The sequence below is a fragment of the Parasteatoda tepidariorum genome, chromosome 4 (assembly GCF_982258835.1).
Source record: "Parasteatoda tepidariorum strain Cologne lab strain chromosome 4, Ptep-v5.0, whole genome shotgun sequence".
NCBI lineage: Eukaryota > Metazoa > Arthropoda > Arachnida > Araneae > Theridiidae > Parasteatoda > Parasteatoda tepidariorum.
In genome coordinates, this window is record NC_141758.1 from 27,899,662 (window position 1) to 27,921,463 (window position 21,802).

Here is a 21,802-nt window from a genome sequence, read left to right on the forward strand (position 1 = left end):
ATAAAGTTAGCAGAAAAAGAATAGCAGCAGAACACAAACAACTGCTCACTGAAGCTCAAAACACTGAATGAACAAGAATTTCTACTTCTCGGACGAACGATATCGGACAAGTGAAAAAACAATTGCTTGAACGATCCGGCAACCATATTGTCGTTCACACATTTGTCGTCCGATTTTGTCGGTATCGTGTCGTGTAATGAAAAAGCGCCCTTAAGATTGATTTCTAAAACGTAAAGACCCAATCATTATGTCAAAGGTTATTAAGGGTGTCTGTTTATTTATTTTTTGTGAACAGTACATTATAATAAAAAGAAAAATGGCTACAATGCAGAATCAGGTTTTTTAAGTTCTTGATTTTTGTAAGCAGTGTTTCGACTGTTTTAATGGTCCGATAGCTGATCTCAAGTATGTGGCTTATATCATGGGAAGATAGGATATGTTGGCTGGTTACTTTCCCACTTAACCCTTTATTTAGGGTCCTGGATGGCTCTGGGGATAAAGTTCTAGACGCTCAATGAGATGACCCAGGTTTCAATTCCAGCGAAGACTGGTCGATACGAATTCAACACCAGGCTAGCACCGACCACAGTGCTGGCGAAAGATATCCTCAGTGGTAGACGGATTATAGGTTAGAATTCATTTGTCGTCAGGCTAACCTTGGAATGTTTTCGTGGTTTTAAAGTACACGTAACGCAAATGCGAGTTTGTTTTATCAAAAAGTCCTAGCTAACTGAATCTGAAGCAAACCGAGAAGTAGAGGTTTTATTCTTAAGAAACGCAGAAGCAGGTGAGTTTCATCAAAATGTCCTTCCTGAAATTACAAAGCTACGGAGTTGAGCATTAAAAAGTAATAAAAAATAAAATAAGAATAAAATAAAAATAACATTTCAATTAAAGACTTAATTTAATTTCCCGCTGCAAAAATGGTGACTTCTCAAAAGAATGTAACATTTAAAGTAAGTAGTTATTTTCACTGTTTTAGATAACATAAAGTTTAAAAAAAGTCACGACAAATAACAAATCAGAATATTTAAAGCGTTAATATATAATGATGAATACAGATCTCGTCTCTATTAGCTTAATAAAGAAATAGATGCTATTACCACTGTTTTGGGGAAGAGGAATTTAAACATCCCATATAATCACACGTACATATAACATCACATATAACGTATTGCTAGTAAATAAAGGTTGAAAAAAGTTAAGTACATTAAACATAATTCTATAAATGGCAAAATCATTTATGAAAGATAAGTCACTACCACTTATTAAAACTTAATTATTATAATTCATAAATTTCTCCTACACCATATTATTTCAAAAGAAATTCGAAGATTCACATAGTAATCAAGATAGCTTGCTTCTCAGCTTGCTTTTTTCCTCAGAATTAGGTATCTAAGACAGTGTTGCAAAAACCTTGAGTTTGTTTCGGCTTAGAAAGCACATCAGGGAAATACAGTGGAACAATTAAACTAGTCTTGAATTTTCTATGTTAGTAACTATAGTTAGTTCACCAGGAGTTGGCACTTGGCTCCACCTCCTCGGACGCAGAGTTCATTTCAACGCGGGGGAGTAAGAGGAAAAACATTTCCCCGTTTGAAATCGAGATAACCTCAAATGCGCGCAAAGCCTCCACAAGGTTTTTCTTAGGTAGTCCGATCAGGCCATTATGAAGGTAAACCAGTTTATGAAAGAGCCTTTAATAGAAAAATCTAGTAAAAATAAGAAAGTGGTAGCAAATATGAGTCTGAAAATTTGTTTAGTTTTTGAATATGATTAGTTTGTTTTATTTACTTGTCTTCCTCTTCAGATTCAATTTTGAAATATATATGACAAATTCCTCTCAGTCACTTTTAAAATAGAATTTGGTTTCATGCGCTCAAACTGTTCACTTTTTAAATAGTCTGCGCAGACTACTTATAGGAAACCGTATGGAGGCTTTCTGATGTAGAAGGTGATGGCCAAACACAAACAGTGAATTCTTTTTCAGTCACTTACTTCGCTTTATCATTAGCTATTATACCTTTCATTATTCTAGCTAATTTATATTTAAAAACATTTTCCCAGCAAAATATCTCAAAAAGAACAAACTATTCAATAAAAGGAGAGAAATATCAACAAGTTTATGAGATAAAATGCACATGTTCAAAATATGCACATGAAGACTGTGAAAAAAATATTTTTGTCATACGATCGCCAAATAGCAGCCTTGTTCACATCCTTCTCCCCAAAATAGCGAAATAGTATCATCCGATACCACGTGGCGAAGGCGGAGCCAAGTGCCAACTCCTGGTTAATGAACTATACTTCTTTAACCACTTCGAGACGAGCGAGTCAAATATGCATTCTCAAGTGGTGACTATCAGGGTAAAAATAAGATGCTGGTGGTAGCCATACAGCAGTTTATTTGCGGGCAGGGTAGTAATAGTTTGCTTTATTTAATTCACCACTTAGTTCAAATAAAAACTTATTTGTTAATCTTTTAACATGTTGAATGCCATGGGGTAATCGGTGACCGGCACTGAGTTTGTTCGCAGCGTCACGGGGGTCACCGGTGACCAGCGAAGCCAAGATTATTAAGAGCACATAATTCGAGTAAATTTTTTTAATTTTTTTATATTATTACCGTTACTAAAATGGTTTAAAGAAATTAATGCAATATAGAACACACAAAAATAGTTTTATTTATATACACAGAGATGCCAACTTGCTCCGGACAGAGAATAAATAATTTCAAATGGTAGTTTATAAATTGTGATTCTTGGCTTAATAAACTCAATTTAGTCGATTTTTATCCACCACTTCTTCTAAACAATTTGTAGGCTAATATTATTCACCACTTTTTCAGCAATGTTATTTGAAACCTTATAAAAACCAGCAAAACTTGTCTGATATTTTCACCATTTAAGTTTGTAGTTATTTACCGCTTGGCCATACGGGCAAGCCATGTAATATTAGCGTGACATTCAACGTGTTAGCAAACATGGATTGGATGTGTTAGATTTAAAGTGAAAGCAAAAACAAGTCTGTCAAAGTAGTCATGCCCAAACTTAAGCTACTGCATTTTATTTTTACTATCCTGTTTCAGATTCCATACGAATACATCAGTAACTACTCCCGTCCCCAAAAGGTTAAACTTAATGTATGATAATCACCTAATTTCTGATAATAATATTCATATTTGCAACTGTCATATATTTTGGGGGAATACGAATGGAGGGACGCTTACTGTAAAAAATTAAATTAATTAGTAGGAAATGCATACCTGCCAACATTCACTCTTTTCGAGAATGGATTTTCCAAGTGGTAGTACAACAATTATCGAAAAACTATCTTCCTCAAAAATATATTTATATTTTAATCAGGTTGAATTTCGTTATTGTAAGGACCAACATGTTTTTATATATATGTTGTAATTATTTATATGTAGTGGTGGTCAAACTGAATTAAAATTATTATTATAATTAAAAAAGTTTAGTGAAATAACATGAATTTCGCTAGCACTTTTAATATGAAAATGAAATCTTCCGGGAAAACCGGAAGAGTTGGCAGCTATGGAAATGAAATAGTAAAACTTGCAGAGTAGGGATAGTTAAGCCGACCCTTTACAAGTGTAACCACGATGAAACTAAAATAAAGTTACATTTCATATGATACATTGAATTTTCGATATGTGGTGATAGAAAAATTGCTTGACATAATAATAATAAAATAAAAATAAGTTAAATTTCGTTACCGTTAGAAAATATTTTTTTTACAAAGCGGAGCAGGTTGGCATCTCTGCGAATGCTTTATTTCCCCAAAATAAATTCAAAAAACGAAATAATTCCTTTACCAGTCTTTATCGTTGAAAAAACAGTTTAGGTGAACATTGATTAGTTTTGCAATTGTATTCTTGACAAATAATATATTACATACCTGCCAACTTTTAATCCCTTCCATTATCATTTCTCCCAGTGGTATTAAAACTTCAATTTTAAGCAAACAAATGCGATGTATTTGAAAAAATTTAAGTTGAAAACAATGATAGTAACGCATAATAATATATGTGCTTAATTTTTGTAAGAATAGTGGTGATCAAAATCATTTGAGAATTAAGTTTATAAAAGAAGAAATAGTATATATTTACTACCACTTTAAATATGAAAATAAAATCTTCCGGAAAATCCGGAAGAGTTGGCAGGTATGATATTACATAACTGCCAACTTTTACGCATTTGGCGTAAAATTTTATTTCCATATTTAAAGTGGTAGTAAAATGTATGTTTTCTATATATTCCTTCCATTTATAAAATTAATTTAAAATCTTTTTGACCACCACCATTTTCAAAAAATTTAAGCATATATATTGATGTAAAATACTGTCGTGTTTGTCCAGATAAGCGTTATCCAAAAATAGCATATGTTTCTGCCTAGAATTGTAATTTAAATTCGAATTTACTACCCCTGGGGAAAACCATCCTCGAAAGGATTAAAAGTTGGCAGGTATGTATATATTTTCAAATGGTAGTCTTTAAATGCATAATTATTGGAATAAGTAATAGTAAGTAACCCGGACCATCCATAGGAAAGAGTTCCTTTCAGAAGAACGTGGTAGTAGGTTTGAATATTAGATTAAAATTTTTTTTTTCTTCTAGTTTACTAATTACGTTAAAAAAAGGCTACTATTGTTCGATTTCAAAGCAAGATATATATAGTATGATGAGTAAGTAATAAATTTAGGAATATTCAGTTTTCTCAACTGCAGGCTAATTTTAGGAATAAAGTTTATCGGTATTATCGTTTATATGAATTTAGTTTCGAAATATATTTTTTGAAGCAGGAATTAGTAAAAACAAATTATCTTTTCAATATTTCTTAAACCCTATCCGAACATTTTTTTGTCACTCCATACAGAACCGCAGCTCCATCTGAGAAAAATTTAAAAGTTGGTAGATAAAGGTCAGAGAAACAAAATATTTTAATTACATGATATAACTAATTGTTATAGACCAAAAATACATGTAAATTGAATATACCTGTGTTTCAACTGGCCAAGTCCTTAAAATGGTCATGTAACTAAAGTTTATGGAATTTGCGATAACCTCATAAAATATTGGTCCCCAATTTTTGAATTTTGCTTCTTGAGCCAACCTGACATGTATTTAAGGTAGATCAAATATATTTTACCACCTGTTAACCTTTCATTTTCATCCTACAGAATGATCGAAGCTCAATTTTTTTTTTCAGAGTTGTCGGTAGTAAATTAATAACCGAAAAACAATCTGACTCAAAAAAATATTTATATTTTGATAATGTTGAAAGTCGCTTCTTTAAAGAGCATTATGCTTAAGTATGTATGTTGTAGTTATTTATATGTAGTGGTAGTCTAACTTATTTATAATTATTATTATTATAATTCAAAAAGTCACAGAACAACATGAATAAAGAATAACATGAACTTTTCTACCACTTTAAATATGAAAATAAAATCTTCCCAGCGAAATCCGGAAGAGTTTACAGTGAAGTGTATTTTGTAACACAATTTGATTTTCTCTTATTCTCTGATAAAGAAAGAAGCAATGTAAACTGATGAAATGTTCAATAAAATTTCAAACAATACCTTTTTCAAACGATTGACGCAAATAATTACATTTTAATCGAACATTAGATAATAAGAGATACAATATTTTACTGGATATGGTTTTTGATTAAAGATATCTCTTACGAAACGATTTTTAATCATGTATATGCATTCCAAAAAAGCGATCGGTGTACATTATAAAAAATATTAACTTAAGAACTTTAAAGATCATTATTTAATGTTGTTAATGCTTCATATTATAGGAACAATTGATTTTCCTGGATATTATAATACTTTTAAAAAAATAGAATAGTAGTACAGTGAAACCTGCCAAGTTGACCACCCTTGTAAGTTGGGCACCTGCATAAGTTGACCTCAATTATCAAGAACGGAATTTTTCCTATATAATATAAAGAAGCAAAACCTTTGTAACTTGACCACCTGTCTATCTTGTATGTTGACCACTGAAATAAGTCAATTTTATCTAGGAGTATTATGAAATTCTATTCCAAAACCCTCATAAGTTGACCAGAAAAAAAAATCAGAAAATTTTCTGTCATTTTGGCAATGTATGTTAAAATTTCACTTGTTTGGTGAAATAGTGTAAAAAACTAATCTAAACCCTTTTGTGAGTTGACCATCAGGGGAAACTGTAAGGGGTCAGCTTTTGACCATTTCTTTCATCCGTTCATTGAAAACAGGTGCGTTAGTTGAAAAGTTGCTCTTCCAGTTGCAATAGTGAGCATTTGAATAAATGAATGCTGAATCCTTTATTTATGGTCTTTGATCTTAAAGTGTAGTAAATAAATTTTAAAGTGTTCAAATAATTTTATTTTGTTAAAGTTTTCAAATTACATGTTTTCGTGTTCTGATATTTTAAGAAATTATATTTATTAAACACTTCACATGCATAACTAATGAAATAATTTTTTAAAAAAAAAATTAGTTAAATATTAGAAATATATGTATCAAATTGAAGTTCATTCAGGTTTAAACACATTTCTTAAGATATTCATTTGCATATTTTCTGAATAAAATTTTTAAGTCAAGTAAAAAAAAAAAATTAAATATATAGCAACATGATATAGGAAACGAAAAAGTAAACAATGACCCACCCCCTCTATAAGTTGACCACTTGTCTAAGTTGACCACTAAAACAATGCACCACAAGTGGTCAACTTACACAAGTTTTACTGTAGTTATAACAGAGATGCCAACTTGCTCCGGACAGCAAATGTATATTTTAAAGTGGTAGTTTATCAATTGTGATTCTTTGTTTAATAAATTCAGTTTAGTAGATTTTTATCCACCACTATTTCTAAATAATTTGTAGGCTCATATAATTCACCACCTTCTATTACTTATTTCATGCTATACGTTTTAAAAAGCAAGCAAAAATAGTCAAATATTTGCTAAATTTACTTGGTAATTATCAACCGTTTTATTAATTATTTTGGCTTGTCCGGAGCAGTTGGCATCGCTGGTTATAATGGTAAAAAAATCCCCCCCCCCCCCTAAGTTTCGTTGACTGAGTTAAATGCTTTGCGTTATCGTGCCACAGTTCCGAGGTTTCATCCTAGAACCAGGCCAGATTGGTTCAGCAGTCCTTCTGTAGGTTGAGGAAATGAGTATCAGGCATGCTTGGGGACTAAATACTGAGGGCTCCTCAGTAGGCTGACCCTCCAACCGTTACACTTATTCTTCTATCCCAGTGTTAAAGGTCAAGAAAACTGGGCTGGACCCCGAAGGAATATTATTATTAAAATTTTAAAATCATAACTGACTTTTCTGCGTTGTCAATAGTCACGTTTTCTGTTTCAATACATTCTTAATGTCGTGATGCTTCAAACAAAATCAAAAATATTTCAGTCTTTTTATAACAGTTTTTTTTTTAAATTTTTCATTCTGTTCTAATTTTAAAAAGTGCTATTATAAAATATAACTATGATTACACAATTCTTTTAAGGTGTCAATAATTACGTTTTTTGTTTCAATATGTTATAATCTGAATATAGTTTTTCCTCAGCAAAAATCAAGGAAACTTTTGTTTTCTTATACATGCTTTTTTATTTTCATTATTCACATCTAATTTTTAAAGTACTGTTCAAAAATAACTATACTTTGACTATCTTTTTCGCAGCGTCAATAGTCATGTTCTCTCTTGTTTTAATAGGTTTTAGCTAAACATCGCACTCCTTCAACCAAAATCAAGAAAATTCCAGTCTTTCCATAAAAGGTTTTTATTTCATTATTTTGATGTAATTTTAAAAGTACTGTTCAAAAATAACTACGGTTGCACATTGGGTTTATTTTTTCGCGGATTCATTAGTCACATTTTCTGTTTTAATACGTCATCGCAATCTTTCAATCAAAATCAAGAAAATTCCAGACTTTTTATACATGACTTTTTTCTATTATTCTGATCTAATTTTAAAGGCACTCTTCAAAAAAAACTACAGTTTGACACTCTTTGTCGTAGACTGAATAGTCACGTTTTCTGTTTAAATGCGTTTTAACTTTCATAATTTTTTTAAAACCAAAATCCAGAAAACTCCAGTTTTCTTATACATGATTTTTATTTCATTACATTGATATAATTTTAAAAGTACTATAAAAAAACTATAGTTTCACATTGGTTTTTTCACCGAGTCATTAGTCACGTTTTCTGCTTTCATACATTTCAACTGATAAATAAAATAATCTTTGAGATTATGTGGCTAAACAATCTTTAACCTTTGAACATTTAGGGTCTCTTTGTGAAGGATTTAAAGTGTTACATTGTTTCTATATATTCGAGATAGACAAGGGCTATATTGCACGTGATTCTGTGACCTTTCGTTTGAACTACTTACTTCCTATTTGTTACTAATTTAAGCATTTTTATAATTTTTTCTGGATTATTTGCTGCTAAAGATACGAAATCTAATCATTTTAAAGTGTAATCGTTCGATTGTTAGTCTGAATTAAATGTATATAATGACTATTTACCTAATAATTAGCATTCATTATCATTATTTTAAACGATAAGTCTGCTTTTGATGTAGACAAAACAGATTTGAAAGCATTTTTCTATAACTAACGTATAAAATGCAGGAAGTGGCTCAATGAGCTCTAAATACTAGGAAAGCAATTCGAAGTGTTCATTTTTTATATAATTAGTTTTTCTTTTCTTTTTTTTTTGTTATGAAATAATGTATCCATAACATTTTGCCAACTCTTGCTTGGCCCTGCACAGACATTAATTATTAAAAATGTAAGTTCGAGCAACAAAAAAAAAGTTTAAAGAGTAGCAAAAGTTTGCTAAAATGCGTGATAAATAGTACAGCAGGGAAAAATAACGCTAAATATGTGTATTAATTTAAAGCTATTTCTCGTTAGATTTGTACTTCAGTCAATAAATTGTGAATATAAAAACACGCTTAAATGCAGAATTATGAAGAAAATTTGGTATTTATCACTTTTTTTTCTTGTTTTTAACACTCTCATTGTCAGCCGAGTGCATGTGGTCTTATTATATCTATCATTGAAGAGTGGAAATCTATAAAGATAAAATCGAAGTGAATTTTCTAATTTTAACAAGCGCTCAATCATTTCAGTTTTTTAAATTTCACAATCATTAATTAAAAAAAAAACAATATGACATTGTTATGAAAAAACAACATATTTTCATCAAAAATATTTGGATGATAATAATCATCATGTTACTACATGATTTTTCTCTTCTTCCGTCACAAGCTGAAAGCAGAGCTGCCAGCCATTACTCTTTTTCCAAAACATTTTATAGTGTTGTGAACAATCAATAAACAAAAAAGTTTCATTATGTTGCCAACATTTTGAAATCTTCACAACGAGAAAGATGGAGCAAAGTGGCTTTCAGCATTTTTACAGAAGCTTCTGAACCATTTACATGAGGTAACTTGAAAATTTTAAGGAAATTTATTAAACAATGACTCATACATGGACACATATTATTTGCTACCTCCGAGATAAATATTCCCACTAAGCGTAGAAGGTTGACAGCCCTGATGAAGTGTTCTTTATCACTCCAATAATCCAGCAACTTATTACATTTGCAGAAATGTGATACATGAATTGTTAAAATAGTTTAAATTGAAGTAGTTACTAAATTAGGAAATGTTCATCTGTTTTGATAAGAAGCCACTACTACCACTACTACCATATTTGTTATTATGTAACATTAAGATTTATAATTACTGTAAGAAATGACTCACACGAGAGTCAATTAAGTTATTTTTATGATATAATATAGAGATACTTAAGATGCATAAAGATGCAATATTTTTTTTGAACAAAATTAGTTTGTTAACCCTTTTATTGCTTAGCGACAAAAAAAAGCTTCCTATACAAAATAAAACGCATGTACGAAACATTAGTAACGCATCTTGTTGTCAACTTATACCTAACCTTTATGAATGCTCTGGATCTGGTCTGGTCTAGCTGGGCTTCTGAGGCCAATAATGGCCCTTTTCCCATTCATCCTGTAATGAGAACATAAGCAAAAACAATTGACAGATTACATAAAATGCTACAAATAACGGCACATGTTAAGGTAGAGAAAAAAGAATGGCACTCTGCCATGGTAATAAGCAACAAATAATTGAATGTTTAGACAAGTTCAAGACATATTTGCAAGTAGGGAGATGAAAATTACACGCAGGAAAACTGTTTAAAAAAATGGTAAGAATTAACAAATATTTATAATAAATAACGTTAAGATCATAAAAAAACTTCATTCTGAGTGTTTTTACTCAGTGCATGTTTATAAGTGTGAGAATAACATCAGAAGTAAAAAAGTAAGAAATGCTCCGTACCTAGGTTTTAAAATCTAGATTTAAATATTATTTTAATTTATATGTTGTGGTAAAGTTTCTATCTGATTTCTTCAAAATAAATCATAATATTAAAACACTTATACTATCACTTCTTTATTCATCTTTGCAAAAATAATAATTTTCCTAAATCTGTAGTAATAGAACAGTCGTCTCACATGGTCACTAAAAAAAGTTTTTTTTCTTAGTGATAGTAACATTATAGCGTTTTGGCGTATTAAATCTTCAATTTAAAAATTCAAAAAGTAATTTCAACCTTCCCCGACATAAACTGCTGTTTGTAGAAAATGCAACACCATGAAAGAATCATCAGAATCAAATGAAATTTAATGCAGAAACGACTTGTACTGATACAAATAAATGATGAAATTTTCAAAACAAAAGAAACAAATTAAGCGTCCGAAATCAGTATTTGGTGCAGCCACCACGCGCTGCAATAAGTGCTGCTATACGACGTGGCATGGAGTCAAACAGATGTTGAATATCTGCTTGAGGAAGAGAATTCCATATCGCTTGTATGCGCAACCAAAGTTCGTCTTTGGAAACTGCAGGACGCGGATCACGAGTGAGACGCCGACCAACCATATCCCACACGTGCTCAATAGGCGACATATCCGGCGAATAAGCAGGCCAAGGAAGAAGTTGCATGCGTTGTGCTGAACAGAAGTCTCTAACAGTCCGCGCAACATGTGGGCGTGCATTATCCTGCTGAAAGATAGCTCCAGGGATGCCTTGAAGGAAAGGAACGACTTCGGGCTGTAGCACTTCACGGACGTATCTGTTGCTATTGAGATTACCCTCAATTCGTATCAAATTGGATCGTCCATGATACGAAATCGCACCCCAGACCATAACTCCGGGTGTTCGACCACTATGTCGTTCAATAATACACTCAGGAAGGCAGCGTTGACCGGCATAACGTCTAACACGAACACGGCCATCATGGGTCCACAAATTGAAGCGTGATTCATCTGAAAAGACAACTTGGTGCCAATCAGCTCGCCAGTCTCTGTGCTCAAGAGCCCACTGCCGACGCAGCCGTCGATGATCCGCCGTGAGGGGAATCCTGTATAATGGCACCCTTGCACGCAATCCACGGCGCAGCAGACGACGACGAATTGACGAAGCCGACAATTGTACACCTGTAGCAGTAGACCAATGTGCTGCCAGCTGCCTGGAGGAAGCTGTGCGATCATTCACCGCCATGCGGAGCAGGTGTCGATCATCGCGCTCTGACGTCACCTTCTGTCGTCCAGTGCCTGTTTTTCGAGTTGTTCGGTGCTCGTCGGTCCACTGCTTCCAAACTCGCATCACTGTGGAACTGTTCCGCTGCATACGAGCTGCTATTGCGCGATAGGAAAATCCTCCTTCTCGAAGGCCGATTATCCTCCCTCGTTCAAACTCCGTAAGTTGCTTGAATTTCTTATTCTTCCGTCGTGGAGGCATACTCAGGTCTCACTAAACGTTTGCCACTAACAAATAATCATAGACTATTTTCAACGTCCCGCTACAGCACTTTATTTATACGCTTTCAGCATCAATTCAGAGGGCGCTGCGCGCGCCACGCACGCGCGATGGCTCTGAAACTTTATTAATTTGCATAATATCCTATAATTGACATTTGCTGCGAATTTCATTTGATTCTGATGATTCCTTCATGGTGTTGCATTTTCTACAAACAGCAGTTTATCAATAATTAAGACATGTTGTTATGATCTATTTGTTATCTAGAGGGGCCTATCTTGCCGAGCGGTATCTCCCGCCAAACGCCGTGCAGAGCCCGTTGTTACTCTTCTCTACATTGTGCTATCTGTCCTATTTGACTTAGGCTTATAAGCCTAAATTGAGCACACCTGCAAATGTATGCAATTTTAATAAAAATGAAAATGAATTGGCTTATTTAGCATTAAAGTAGTTTAATATTTAAGAAATATTTCCAATTTTAATTGTGGTTTTCTTACCCTTGTAAAATCTTTTTCAGCCACCGTACAAGTTGGCAGGTAAGCAGTAAGAATACAGGAGTTAATCAAGCATACACACAGCACAAAAAATATTAATATGATTACGAAAAAAGCTTAAAAATACCAGGGGATAGAAATTATAAATGATAAAATTAATTGGTGCACTTTTTGGACGTCTGGTAGCTCTGAGAAAGAGTTAAGAGAAAACTAGCATCTAACATGAAGAATACAAACCAAAACTCATTTAATACCCAGGTACAAATTTTTATTTTGGGAAACGATTTCCGGGTTTATTAGAACAGTACTACTAAAACTTTCTTTTACAGAGATAGACTATAAACAATGAATAGTGCAGCTTTTGATAAAAGCAATGTCTAGACATATTTTTTTTAAATCGAAAATTGCAACTCTTCAACCTCAGGTTAAGTTATAAATACACGTTCGTAGAAGAAATCACAGCGTTTGGTGCGTTGAATCTTCCCATTTTTCGCATGTTTCTATGAGTTTGATGTGAGAGTCTCAATTGGAAAACGAAATTTCACTTTGAAAAATCCATTTATTTGAAATATTATTTTAACCGAATAGTTAATCTCTTGAGTGAATACTAGATCATTGATTTGTGATAGTTTTATAGTAAAGCTCAGCAAGTTTGATATCCGGCAATACCATCATATCACAATTTAGTTATTGTGTAGTGGATTATTACAAAAGAATTTTTTTATATTTTAATTGGAAAATATGCCACGTAGAGGTTCAGCGAAGCATGCTTTTAACTATCTTTTTTTACTGTTCAATAACAATCAAGGTTATTATTTTTAAGGGGGAAATTCTACAGTTTGTGGGAACAAAATACATAACTGCATTTATAAATATTAAAAAGCAGTAAGAACTTATAGCGGATACTTCATTTTATAACTCTCGTTGATCAGCTGACGCAATTTGGAGTTCACGATAACCATTGTTCAACTCCGTAGCTTTTCAACTTTATACCCAATTCAAAAGACAAGAGAACTCCTGCACCAAGTATTCGGAAACATTTCTCTTCGTAGAGAACGGTTTGATGAAACTAACCCGCATTTGCGTTAGATAGACTGGAAAACCTCAAAAACATTCCACGGTGAGCCTGACGACAAGGAAACTCTAATCCATGATCCGTCTATCATTGAGGATATTTTTGTCACGAATGTGGTCGGTGCCAGCCGGGTAAGGAATTCGAATCCACCAACCATCACCGGGATTCGAACCCAATTCACCTTATTGAGAGGCGACCACTGAATCCCCTAAGCTACCGCTGCTCTAATATTTTCTGTTTTGTTTTATTTTATTACTACCGTTGAACAGCCGACTCAGTCTTGGGTTTAAGACTACCACTGTTCGACTTCGTAGCCTTGAGATTTTGAACCTAATTTAGAAGACAAGGGAACTCCTGGACCAAGTATTCGGAGAAATTTGCTTTCGTGGAGGACTTTTTGGCGAGACTCACCAGCGTTTTGCGTTACATAGAGAGAAAAACCACGAAAACCTCCCACAATTAGCTTGACGAGAAGGGGACTCTAACTCATGATCCGTTTATCACTGAGGATATTTTACGTCAGCACTGTGGCAGGTGCGAGCCGTGTGTAGAATTCGAATAGACCAGCCATTGCTGGGATTCGAACACGGTTCACATCATTAGGAGGTGAGTGCTCTAACCACCACGGCTCTTAGTGCGATACGTATCGGTAATATTTTCATATAAAAAAAGTTTCAGTCATATCATTTCAAAGTAATAAAGTTAATAATATTTGGTGTATCGGAAAATTCTGACTGCGATAGAACACGCCTTATTATACAAGGACGCAAAAGGCATTTGTATTAAAAACTAATAGGGCATTAACCCTTAAATTTATATATCAGATGTATCGCTTAGTTCTGTCAGATATGTCAATGGTAGTTATGTATTTGAAGAATTGGATTCAGGTCCGGAGTAGCTGGGGTCCGATCTTTGACTCCACTAAGATCCACCGAGCCCATGCAATATACATGCTTTTAAAATCTGAAACCCTGTGGTCAATAACTGAGCAGTACCATGAGTAAAGGAATCTGAAAAAAATTTCTTTCTCACTTGAGGTAACCGCGTCACAAATCAGTACAGTGTAAAATTCGTAAGTTGTATGCTAACTTCTTCATTAATCTAGCATATGAGCACAAAAAATCTATATTTCGTATCTATAATGCTGTGACAATTCAAATACCTCCATGAAGTTCGATTCTTCAATGCTAAAATAGCAATGAAGAAGCAATCAATAAAAGCAGAAGGAGTCCCAAAGAAGTTTCTGCCCCTGGTCCCATTTGGAATAAGTCATGCCCTGGATGCCATCGATTCGTGTGGTCTTTAAGCCAAGACGCATTTTTACTTTTGTTGTGCTCTGTTATCAAACGTGCGTTGCTCTATAACAGTGATTATCAAACTTATTTCTTTTGCCGCCCCCTTTGAAAATCAATTATTTTTCAGCGCCCCCCATTTTTATATACCCTTAAAACTTAAAAACCACAATTTCATTACTTTAATTAATTTAGTTATATGTATTAGTCGGTTCTGATGTTTAAACTTACATTCTAAACTAGAAATTTTTACCAGTGAGAGCAAATAAAACCCAACTTTATAATATTAATAATATATTTTAATCAAATTAAAAGAAACAATATAAATATGTAATTAGTTTTCGTTTTTATACTAATCTAATGAGATGGATGAATTTGATGATATTTAATAAGTTTGTTGATATCAGGTTCGATTTTACTCAAAAACAGTCGTAAGTCGCCGCGTTTGGTAACTTGCAAATGATTTCTCGTTTTAGTAAGCAGCGTTATCACAGCGCTAAATCCACGTTCACACAAATATAACGATGGGAATGCTATCAAAAATTGTTCAACGATAGACCACAATCCAGGGCACAACTGAGGAATTGACTTTTGTAGCCAAAATTGTTGGTAACCATTTTCGTATTTGATTTTTATTTTCTCGTTCGTTGTCAGTTCTATAAGTTCTTCTTCCAACTGGGATGATATTGCTATGTTGACATTTGAAAAAGGATCTAACACCCAGTCTGGTATTTCCAATTTCAAAATGTCCTGGAATCTTTCAATGAAATCACTGTGAAGATTTTCCAAATGTTGGCAGTAGACGAGCAAGTCGTCGTTGTTGCAGAATACTGAGTAATTGGGAAAATTATGGAACTCACGTCAGCCGATATTCTTTTTGTGTAAGAGCAGCTTAGCTACGAAAGCAGCGACGACATTTTTTGTTTTTATTAAGTTCAAGTCATCGCCTTGAAGTTGGAGATTCATATCATTAAGAAATGTATGAAGGTCTGTCAGGTATGCGATATCATTCTTTGATGTGATGAGGTTTTCGCGCAATTCTGTGTCTTTGTTTTCCAAGAACTCTATGACAGAGTCAAACAGATTGTAAAAACGAGTCAGACAATTTCCTTTTGATAGCCAACGCACTTCTGTGTGAAAGATCAATCTGTTGAAATCTTCATCATTAAAGCTGATTAAATAATCTGTCATTTAAAGAGTTGTTTCGGATTTTATTGACTGCTCTGATAAATGCAATGATTGAAATAGTCGTTCACTTAAATTTCTAGCAGCTAAGTGCTGTCGATGTATAACGCAATGTACAGCAAGCACATCAGGAATTTTCTTTTTTAAGTACGATATGAAGCCTTTTTGACACCCCGTCATAGCTGGAGCACCATCTGTAGCAGCTGATATAATATTCTTCAACGGAATTCCTTTTTCATCACAAAACTTTTCCAGTGTTTTAAATACGGTTTCTCCTTTCGTGTCTGTCTCTAAATTTCTAGCAAATAAAAGTTCTTGACATATTTTTTCATCTTTAATAAACCTCACGTTAGACAACAACAATGCTTCATTAGTTGGTAAAGTGGACTCATCCAACTGAATTGAAAATTTACTAGTCTTCAGATGATTGCACAATGACTTTTCAATGTTTTCAAACATTTCATCAATTCGTCTTTGGACAGAACTATTGCTCAAAGGAATTTTTCGAATTATATCTGCAGCCGGCTTATGGAGCACAGTAGTTATAACTTCTTTTATCGCCGGCAAAATTAACGTTTCTCCGATGGTGTGCGGTTTACCTGTTTGAGCAATTAACAGAGAGATATTGTATGAAGCTCGAAGTCTGTCATCGTCTTGCTTAGCAGCCATCGAAAAAAGTTTCGATACACTTGTCTGAGCATTATGCTCCTGAGCATTGACTGAGCAAAAATTTCTAACGCAACTTTTTGAACAATAATTATATACGTATTTCCATTTTATATAAAAATGATGATTCTTACATAAGTAATTTCTTATAAAATGCCCTTATGTTAAAAACAAGAAAGAAAGTAAAGAAAACTTCAATTTATGTTAGTTTACGCATGTATAATATTTTAAAACTCTGCATGGTAGTTTTTTTCCTAATGTTTAAAATAATTTCCGGTGCAATATAATTAAGGCAAAATTGCTCTAATTTTTTAACTATCATCGATCATGTTCCTTTATCTATCCGCAGAAACTTGTTACAACTTGATTGCGTACGGTGTGCGGGCAATTCTACGAAATCTATGTAAGTATTTTAAGTTTTTATAACATCATACAGGGTAGAAATATAAACTAATTATTCGTTATTGTATTGTAGGTGGGTTTTAATTTTAGTGAAATTTAAAATACTATATAAAGTAAATGAAATTACAAATTATGCATCGCCCCCCTAACCCACATCAACGCCCCCATTTTTTCTGGGCCCCTTAACGCCCCCCTCTAGGTTTCAAACGCCCCCAAGGGGGCGTTATCGCCCACTTTGAGAAAGACTGCTCTATAACAAGACGCAAATGTCAAATGGCTGACGAGCTTGGCTTGGTCAAGTGTCAATAGAAACAACAGCAACTCGATCGGATACTTCCGTTACGAATTTGAATAATTAAGCGTACTCAGCGCCATCTATGCCGTATCTCTTTCAAGTAGAATATTACCATTGAATTTGTGAGTAAATACCGTTCCACTTTCTTTTATAAAAGAACCATCAGCATTACTGTGAAAGGGGATGTGATCTTCCGCTGAAAAAGGTTGCCGATAAACCTAATAATAATGATCTGATATGGTGCGCACAAACGTCTATAATTTTTTTTTTCATTTTCAAACTTCGTAGTATGCAAAGTTTGAGTTGGGAGTAGAAGACGACGTTTTAACGGCTCTGAATTTCATTTGGTTTTCAACTTAACGTTAGACAAAGCGGAAAAGAATAATCGATATTCAGTAAGCGCGTTATTTTAATGAGTGCGATGTCTCAACGAATTTATTCAATAGACAACGCGAACTGGAAGGAGTGCGCAATAAAGAATGTGAACTAAAGGAGAAATTAATGGCGCATTATTCTTTTCTCTGATGAGTCCAGTTTTGCGGTTCACCCTGATAATCGGCTTATTTTCATCTGGAGGGAATGTCGCGCTGGAAACAATCCTGCTTTTGTACACGAAAGTCTAAGAATTGGCGCTGGGGGAGTAATGGTCCATGCTGGCATCTCCATTGATGGGCGCACCGATCTCCATATCATTCGAAATGGAGCTCTGTCCGATTGACCAAATGTATTATCTTGATACCTATTGTCGTCCCATACCGCTGCAGCAATTGGAGATGACTTCATACTATTTTACGACAAGTGCAGGCCGCATCGTGCTAACTTGAAGAATGATATCCTTTCGGAGGAAGGAATCATACGAATGTATTGGCCAGCGCGTTCTCCGGACTTGAACCCAATCAAGAACTCATTGACTCAATCTAAACCTAATTGACTCGATGCTTCAAAGGTGTTCAACGTTGCAGGCCGAGGAAACCATTCCCTACTGAAAACGATTTTCTTTTAAGGAAACGCATTTTTTTATTATTTTTTCTCATCTGTACTAATTGTGTGTTTTTCCTTTTGTTCCCAAATGCTTAATAAAACTTATTTCTACTGCCAAAAAATGTCATTTTTATTTCATATAACGATCATTTCTTCAAATAATTTTCGAGGTGCAAGATCAACCCATAACCTCAATATCCTTTAATTATTTTGAGCTGTGCATTTTAGTCTAGATTTGTCGATTATTATGATTGTGAAATGTTTGTTATAAACACACCGTTTAATTTACATTCATTACATATTGAGAATTTTTTTTAATTACATTTACTCTTTTTTTGTTATTTTTGCCATTAAGCCAAGCACAAGCTTATAAAATAAAAGAGAAACCTTTCTCTACAACAATGAATAAATACTCAAAATTTAAACTACGAAAAGAGCGTCTTAAATAAAGTACTACTACTGCTATTTATTCTATAAATTATACTCTAATGCATACCTGCCAACATTCACTCTTTTCGAGAATAGATTTTCCAAGTGGTAGTTAAACAATTACCGAAAAACCTAGATTTTCCGAGCAGTAGTAAAACAATTACCGAAAAACTATCTTCCTCAAAAATAAATTTATATTTTAATCAGGTGGTAATTCGCTATCATGAGGACTAATATGCTTTTATATATTTGTTGTAATTATTTATATGTAGTGGTGTTCAAACTCATTTATAATTATTATTATAAATCAAAAAGTTTAGCGGAATAACATGAATTTTGCTACCACTTTAAATATGGAAATAAAATCTTCCAGGAAAACCGGAAGAGTTGGCAGCTATGTTCTAATGTATGGAATAACACAAATATCTGAATTCTTCAGAACTGTTGAAAAGTAATTCTGCAAATTAAAAACTCTTTTAAATAATGGTAAGAGTCCATTCACATTGTATCCGTCGGCTTGATTGTAAATATTTAAAAATTGCACTGGTGTTCAAAATTAAGAGATTTTTTTACATTTGATCTAGAACTACAGAGCATAATTTAATAAAATTTTGTTTGATACACTAGAATGGTCATGAGCAACATTCATCAGTGTCGAATGGTATCAAAAAGGTGGTAATAGAAATGAAAAAAAAATGGCTTAATAGAGGGTACACCACCTCCGTACAGATGTACACGGCCCCACACCGTGATTTCAAACTGGAAATAAAGCAGTTTATGAGTTCCTATGGCAGTATATTACACCCTTTTAGTACTACTGTGTTTGGACACTGGATTGTTCTCGGAAAGAGGTTAAGTATTGCCCAAAAGTGTCCCAGACATGCTCTGTATGATTGAAGTCTGGAGATTTGGCTGGTCAATCCATCCGGTGAATACATTCCTTTTCCTGAAATGGTCGATCAAAGGTGCCCTGTTTGGTGTCACATTGAATCCATTAAAAAGAAATCATGACCAACTGCACCCCTGAAAAAAAAAGAACATGGAACTCTAAGACCTCGTCCATACACCTCACATCAGTCAACGTACTTCTTTCAAAGACTTGGAGGGGAGTAAGGGAATTCAGCATTATGCCAGCTCAGAACAGCGAACCTCAGCCGCCATTCGATTAAAGTTGCCTAACAGTAATAAACTGACGTGGATGAGGAATTGTTGGAAACGGCCTCTTAAGATGATGGTTAAATTTTTTTTGAATATTCTCTTTTCTTTACAAGTGTATTTGCAGATGGATTCTGAAAAAAAAAAAAACGGAAACTGCAAAGTATATGTCTTCTTTATTTAGTAATGCATTGGAGACAGTGTCTTTTATAAGGTGCATTATATATTCAAACTTCAAAAAAATAAATATAAAAATTAGAGAAAAAAATTGACTCTGTTGATGACGTTGAAAACAGAGCTTACTTGGAGGAAGATTGGTCACATGATGAGTTACCTCACGAGTTAACTGATTTTCAAGAATTTATGACCAGAACCTGGAGAAGTTTTTAGGTACTGAAGGTAATAAAATTTATACTGAACTTACTCCTAAAGAGAAAGAGAGGAATACCTTAGCCATGCAGCAAATTGTTTGAATAAACCTAAACCTGAGGTATGTAAACAACAATTAGACGATGAGTATCGCAAACTAATTGAAACCAAACCCTTAACTTTCCGAATAACCAATAGTAACAAAATTGTATATAGGTTTGTTGTCCTGTCTACAATGCTTAGACACAAGGTATGCTGAAGCTGTTGGAATGCCAAATTTTTTTTAAAAATGCAATTAAACACAACAAGGTACCCGAATTTCTATACCAGCTGCAATATTTGTATTAGAGCCAGTTTCTTTTGAAAAAACTGATGATGTGGAATAATTTATGTGTATTATTTTTTTTTTGCATCTATGTATTTTTTGTATTTTCATGTATTTATTTTTTATGTTATACTTCGTGCGTTTTTTATATTATGCATTATTTACATTAATATTGTGTTTTTGCATATTTTATATTTTTCAGATTCATTTGTACTCTATTGTCAAACCAATTGTCTAATCCTCCAATATAGCTCCTATGGTCATGTTCCGAATAAACAATTTATTTATTCGGAACACCACCACTGTATTTATTTGTTTATTGAACATTTTGTCAACTTTCGCATGGCTTGCACAGGCATTAATTGTTGAAAATGCAAGTTCGAGAAAATTAAAAGTGTTAAGAGTAGCAGAAATTTTGCTAAAATGTGTGATAAATAATACACCAGGGAAAAATAACGCTAAATATGTTTCGTAAAAATTAGTTTCAAGCTAATTCTCGTTAGATTTGTATTTCTGTCAATAAATCGTGAATATAAAAATACGCTACAATAGCAGAATAATGCAGGAATTTTTGCATTTATAATTTTTTGTCTTTTTTTTTAACTCGCTCATTGTCATCCGAGTGCATGCGGTCATAATATACCTATGATTGAAGAGTGGTAATCTATGAACATAAAATCGAAGTGAATTTTCTTATTTTAACAAACCAACTTTCGTTAACAAGATAACATGTCTTATATAACTAGTGATAATATAATATTTATAGTGGTAGTTACACCAAATTACTCACCTTCTACAATTTTACCTGTTATAAAATTCGATGAACGAATGACACTATAGATCAGGGGTTTCCAACTTACATGAGGCAACGCCTCCTATAACTGAAAGCCTCCACACGGTTTTTAATAAGTAGTCCGATCAGACCACTGTGAAGGATATCCACTTTCCGAACGAGTCACTTAATACAAAATCTAGTTAAAATAAGAAAGTGGTAGCAAATATATGACTCAAAATTTGTTTTATTTTTGAATATTATTGGTTTGTCTTATTCACTTATCAACCAATACAGATTCAATTCTCAAATATATATATGATAAATTTCTCTCCATTACTTTTATAAAAGGTTTTGGGTTCATGCGCAGAACTGGTTCACTTTTTAAATAGTCTGCGCGGACTACTTATAAAAGACCGCGGGGAGGCTTTTTGATGTAGGAGGTGATGCATGAGGCCGGGGGCCACATTTAAAAACATAAATGA

The 21,802-nt window shown here is 33.4% G+C and overlaps 1 protein-coding gene across 1 annotated transcript; it reads right to left on the reverse strand.

Annotated features, from left to right (window-relative positions):
* Positions 1–15,929: 15,929 nt before the first annotated feature.
* LOC147810828 (protein FAM200C-like) lies at positions 15,930–18,069 on the reverse strand. Its single transcript, XM_087162103.1, has 2 exons — positions 17,898–18,069; positions 15,930–16,642 (listed from the first exon to the last, which is right to left on the reverse strand). Exons 1-2 carry the CDS (start codon positions 18,067–18,069, stop codon positions 15,930–15,932), a joined length of 885 nt encoding a protein of 294 aa, XP_087018229.1.
* Positions 18,070–21,802: the final 3,733 nt, after the last annotated feature.

Coding starts and splice junctions, on each gene's coding strand:
- LOC147810828 (XM_087162103.1), bottom strand. CDS start 18,069: ATGAAGTCATCTCCAATTGCTGCAGCGGTATGGGACGACAATAGGTAT. Junction 16,643..17,897: donor GCCAATTCTTAGACTTTCGT/GTACAAAAGCAG, acceptor ATTTTTGCTCAG/TCAATGCTCAGGAGCATAAT.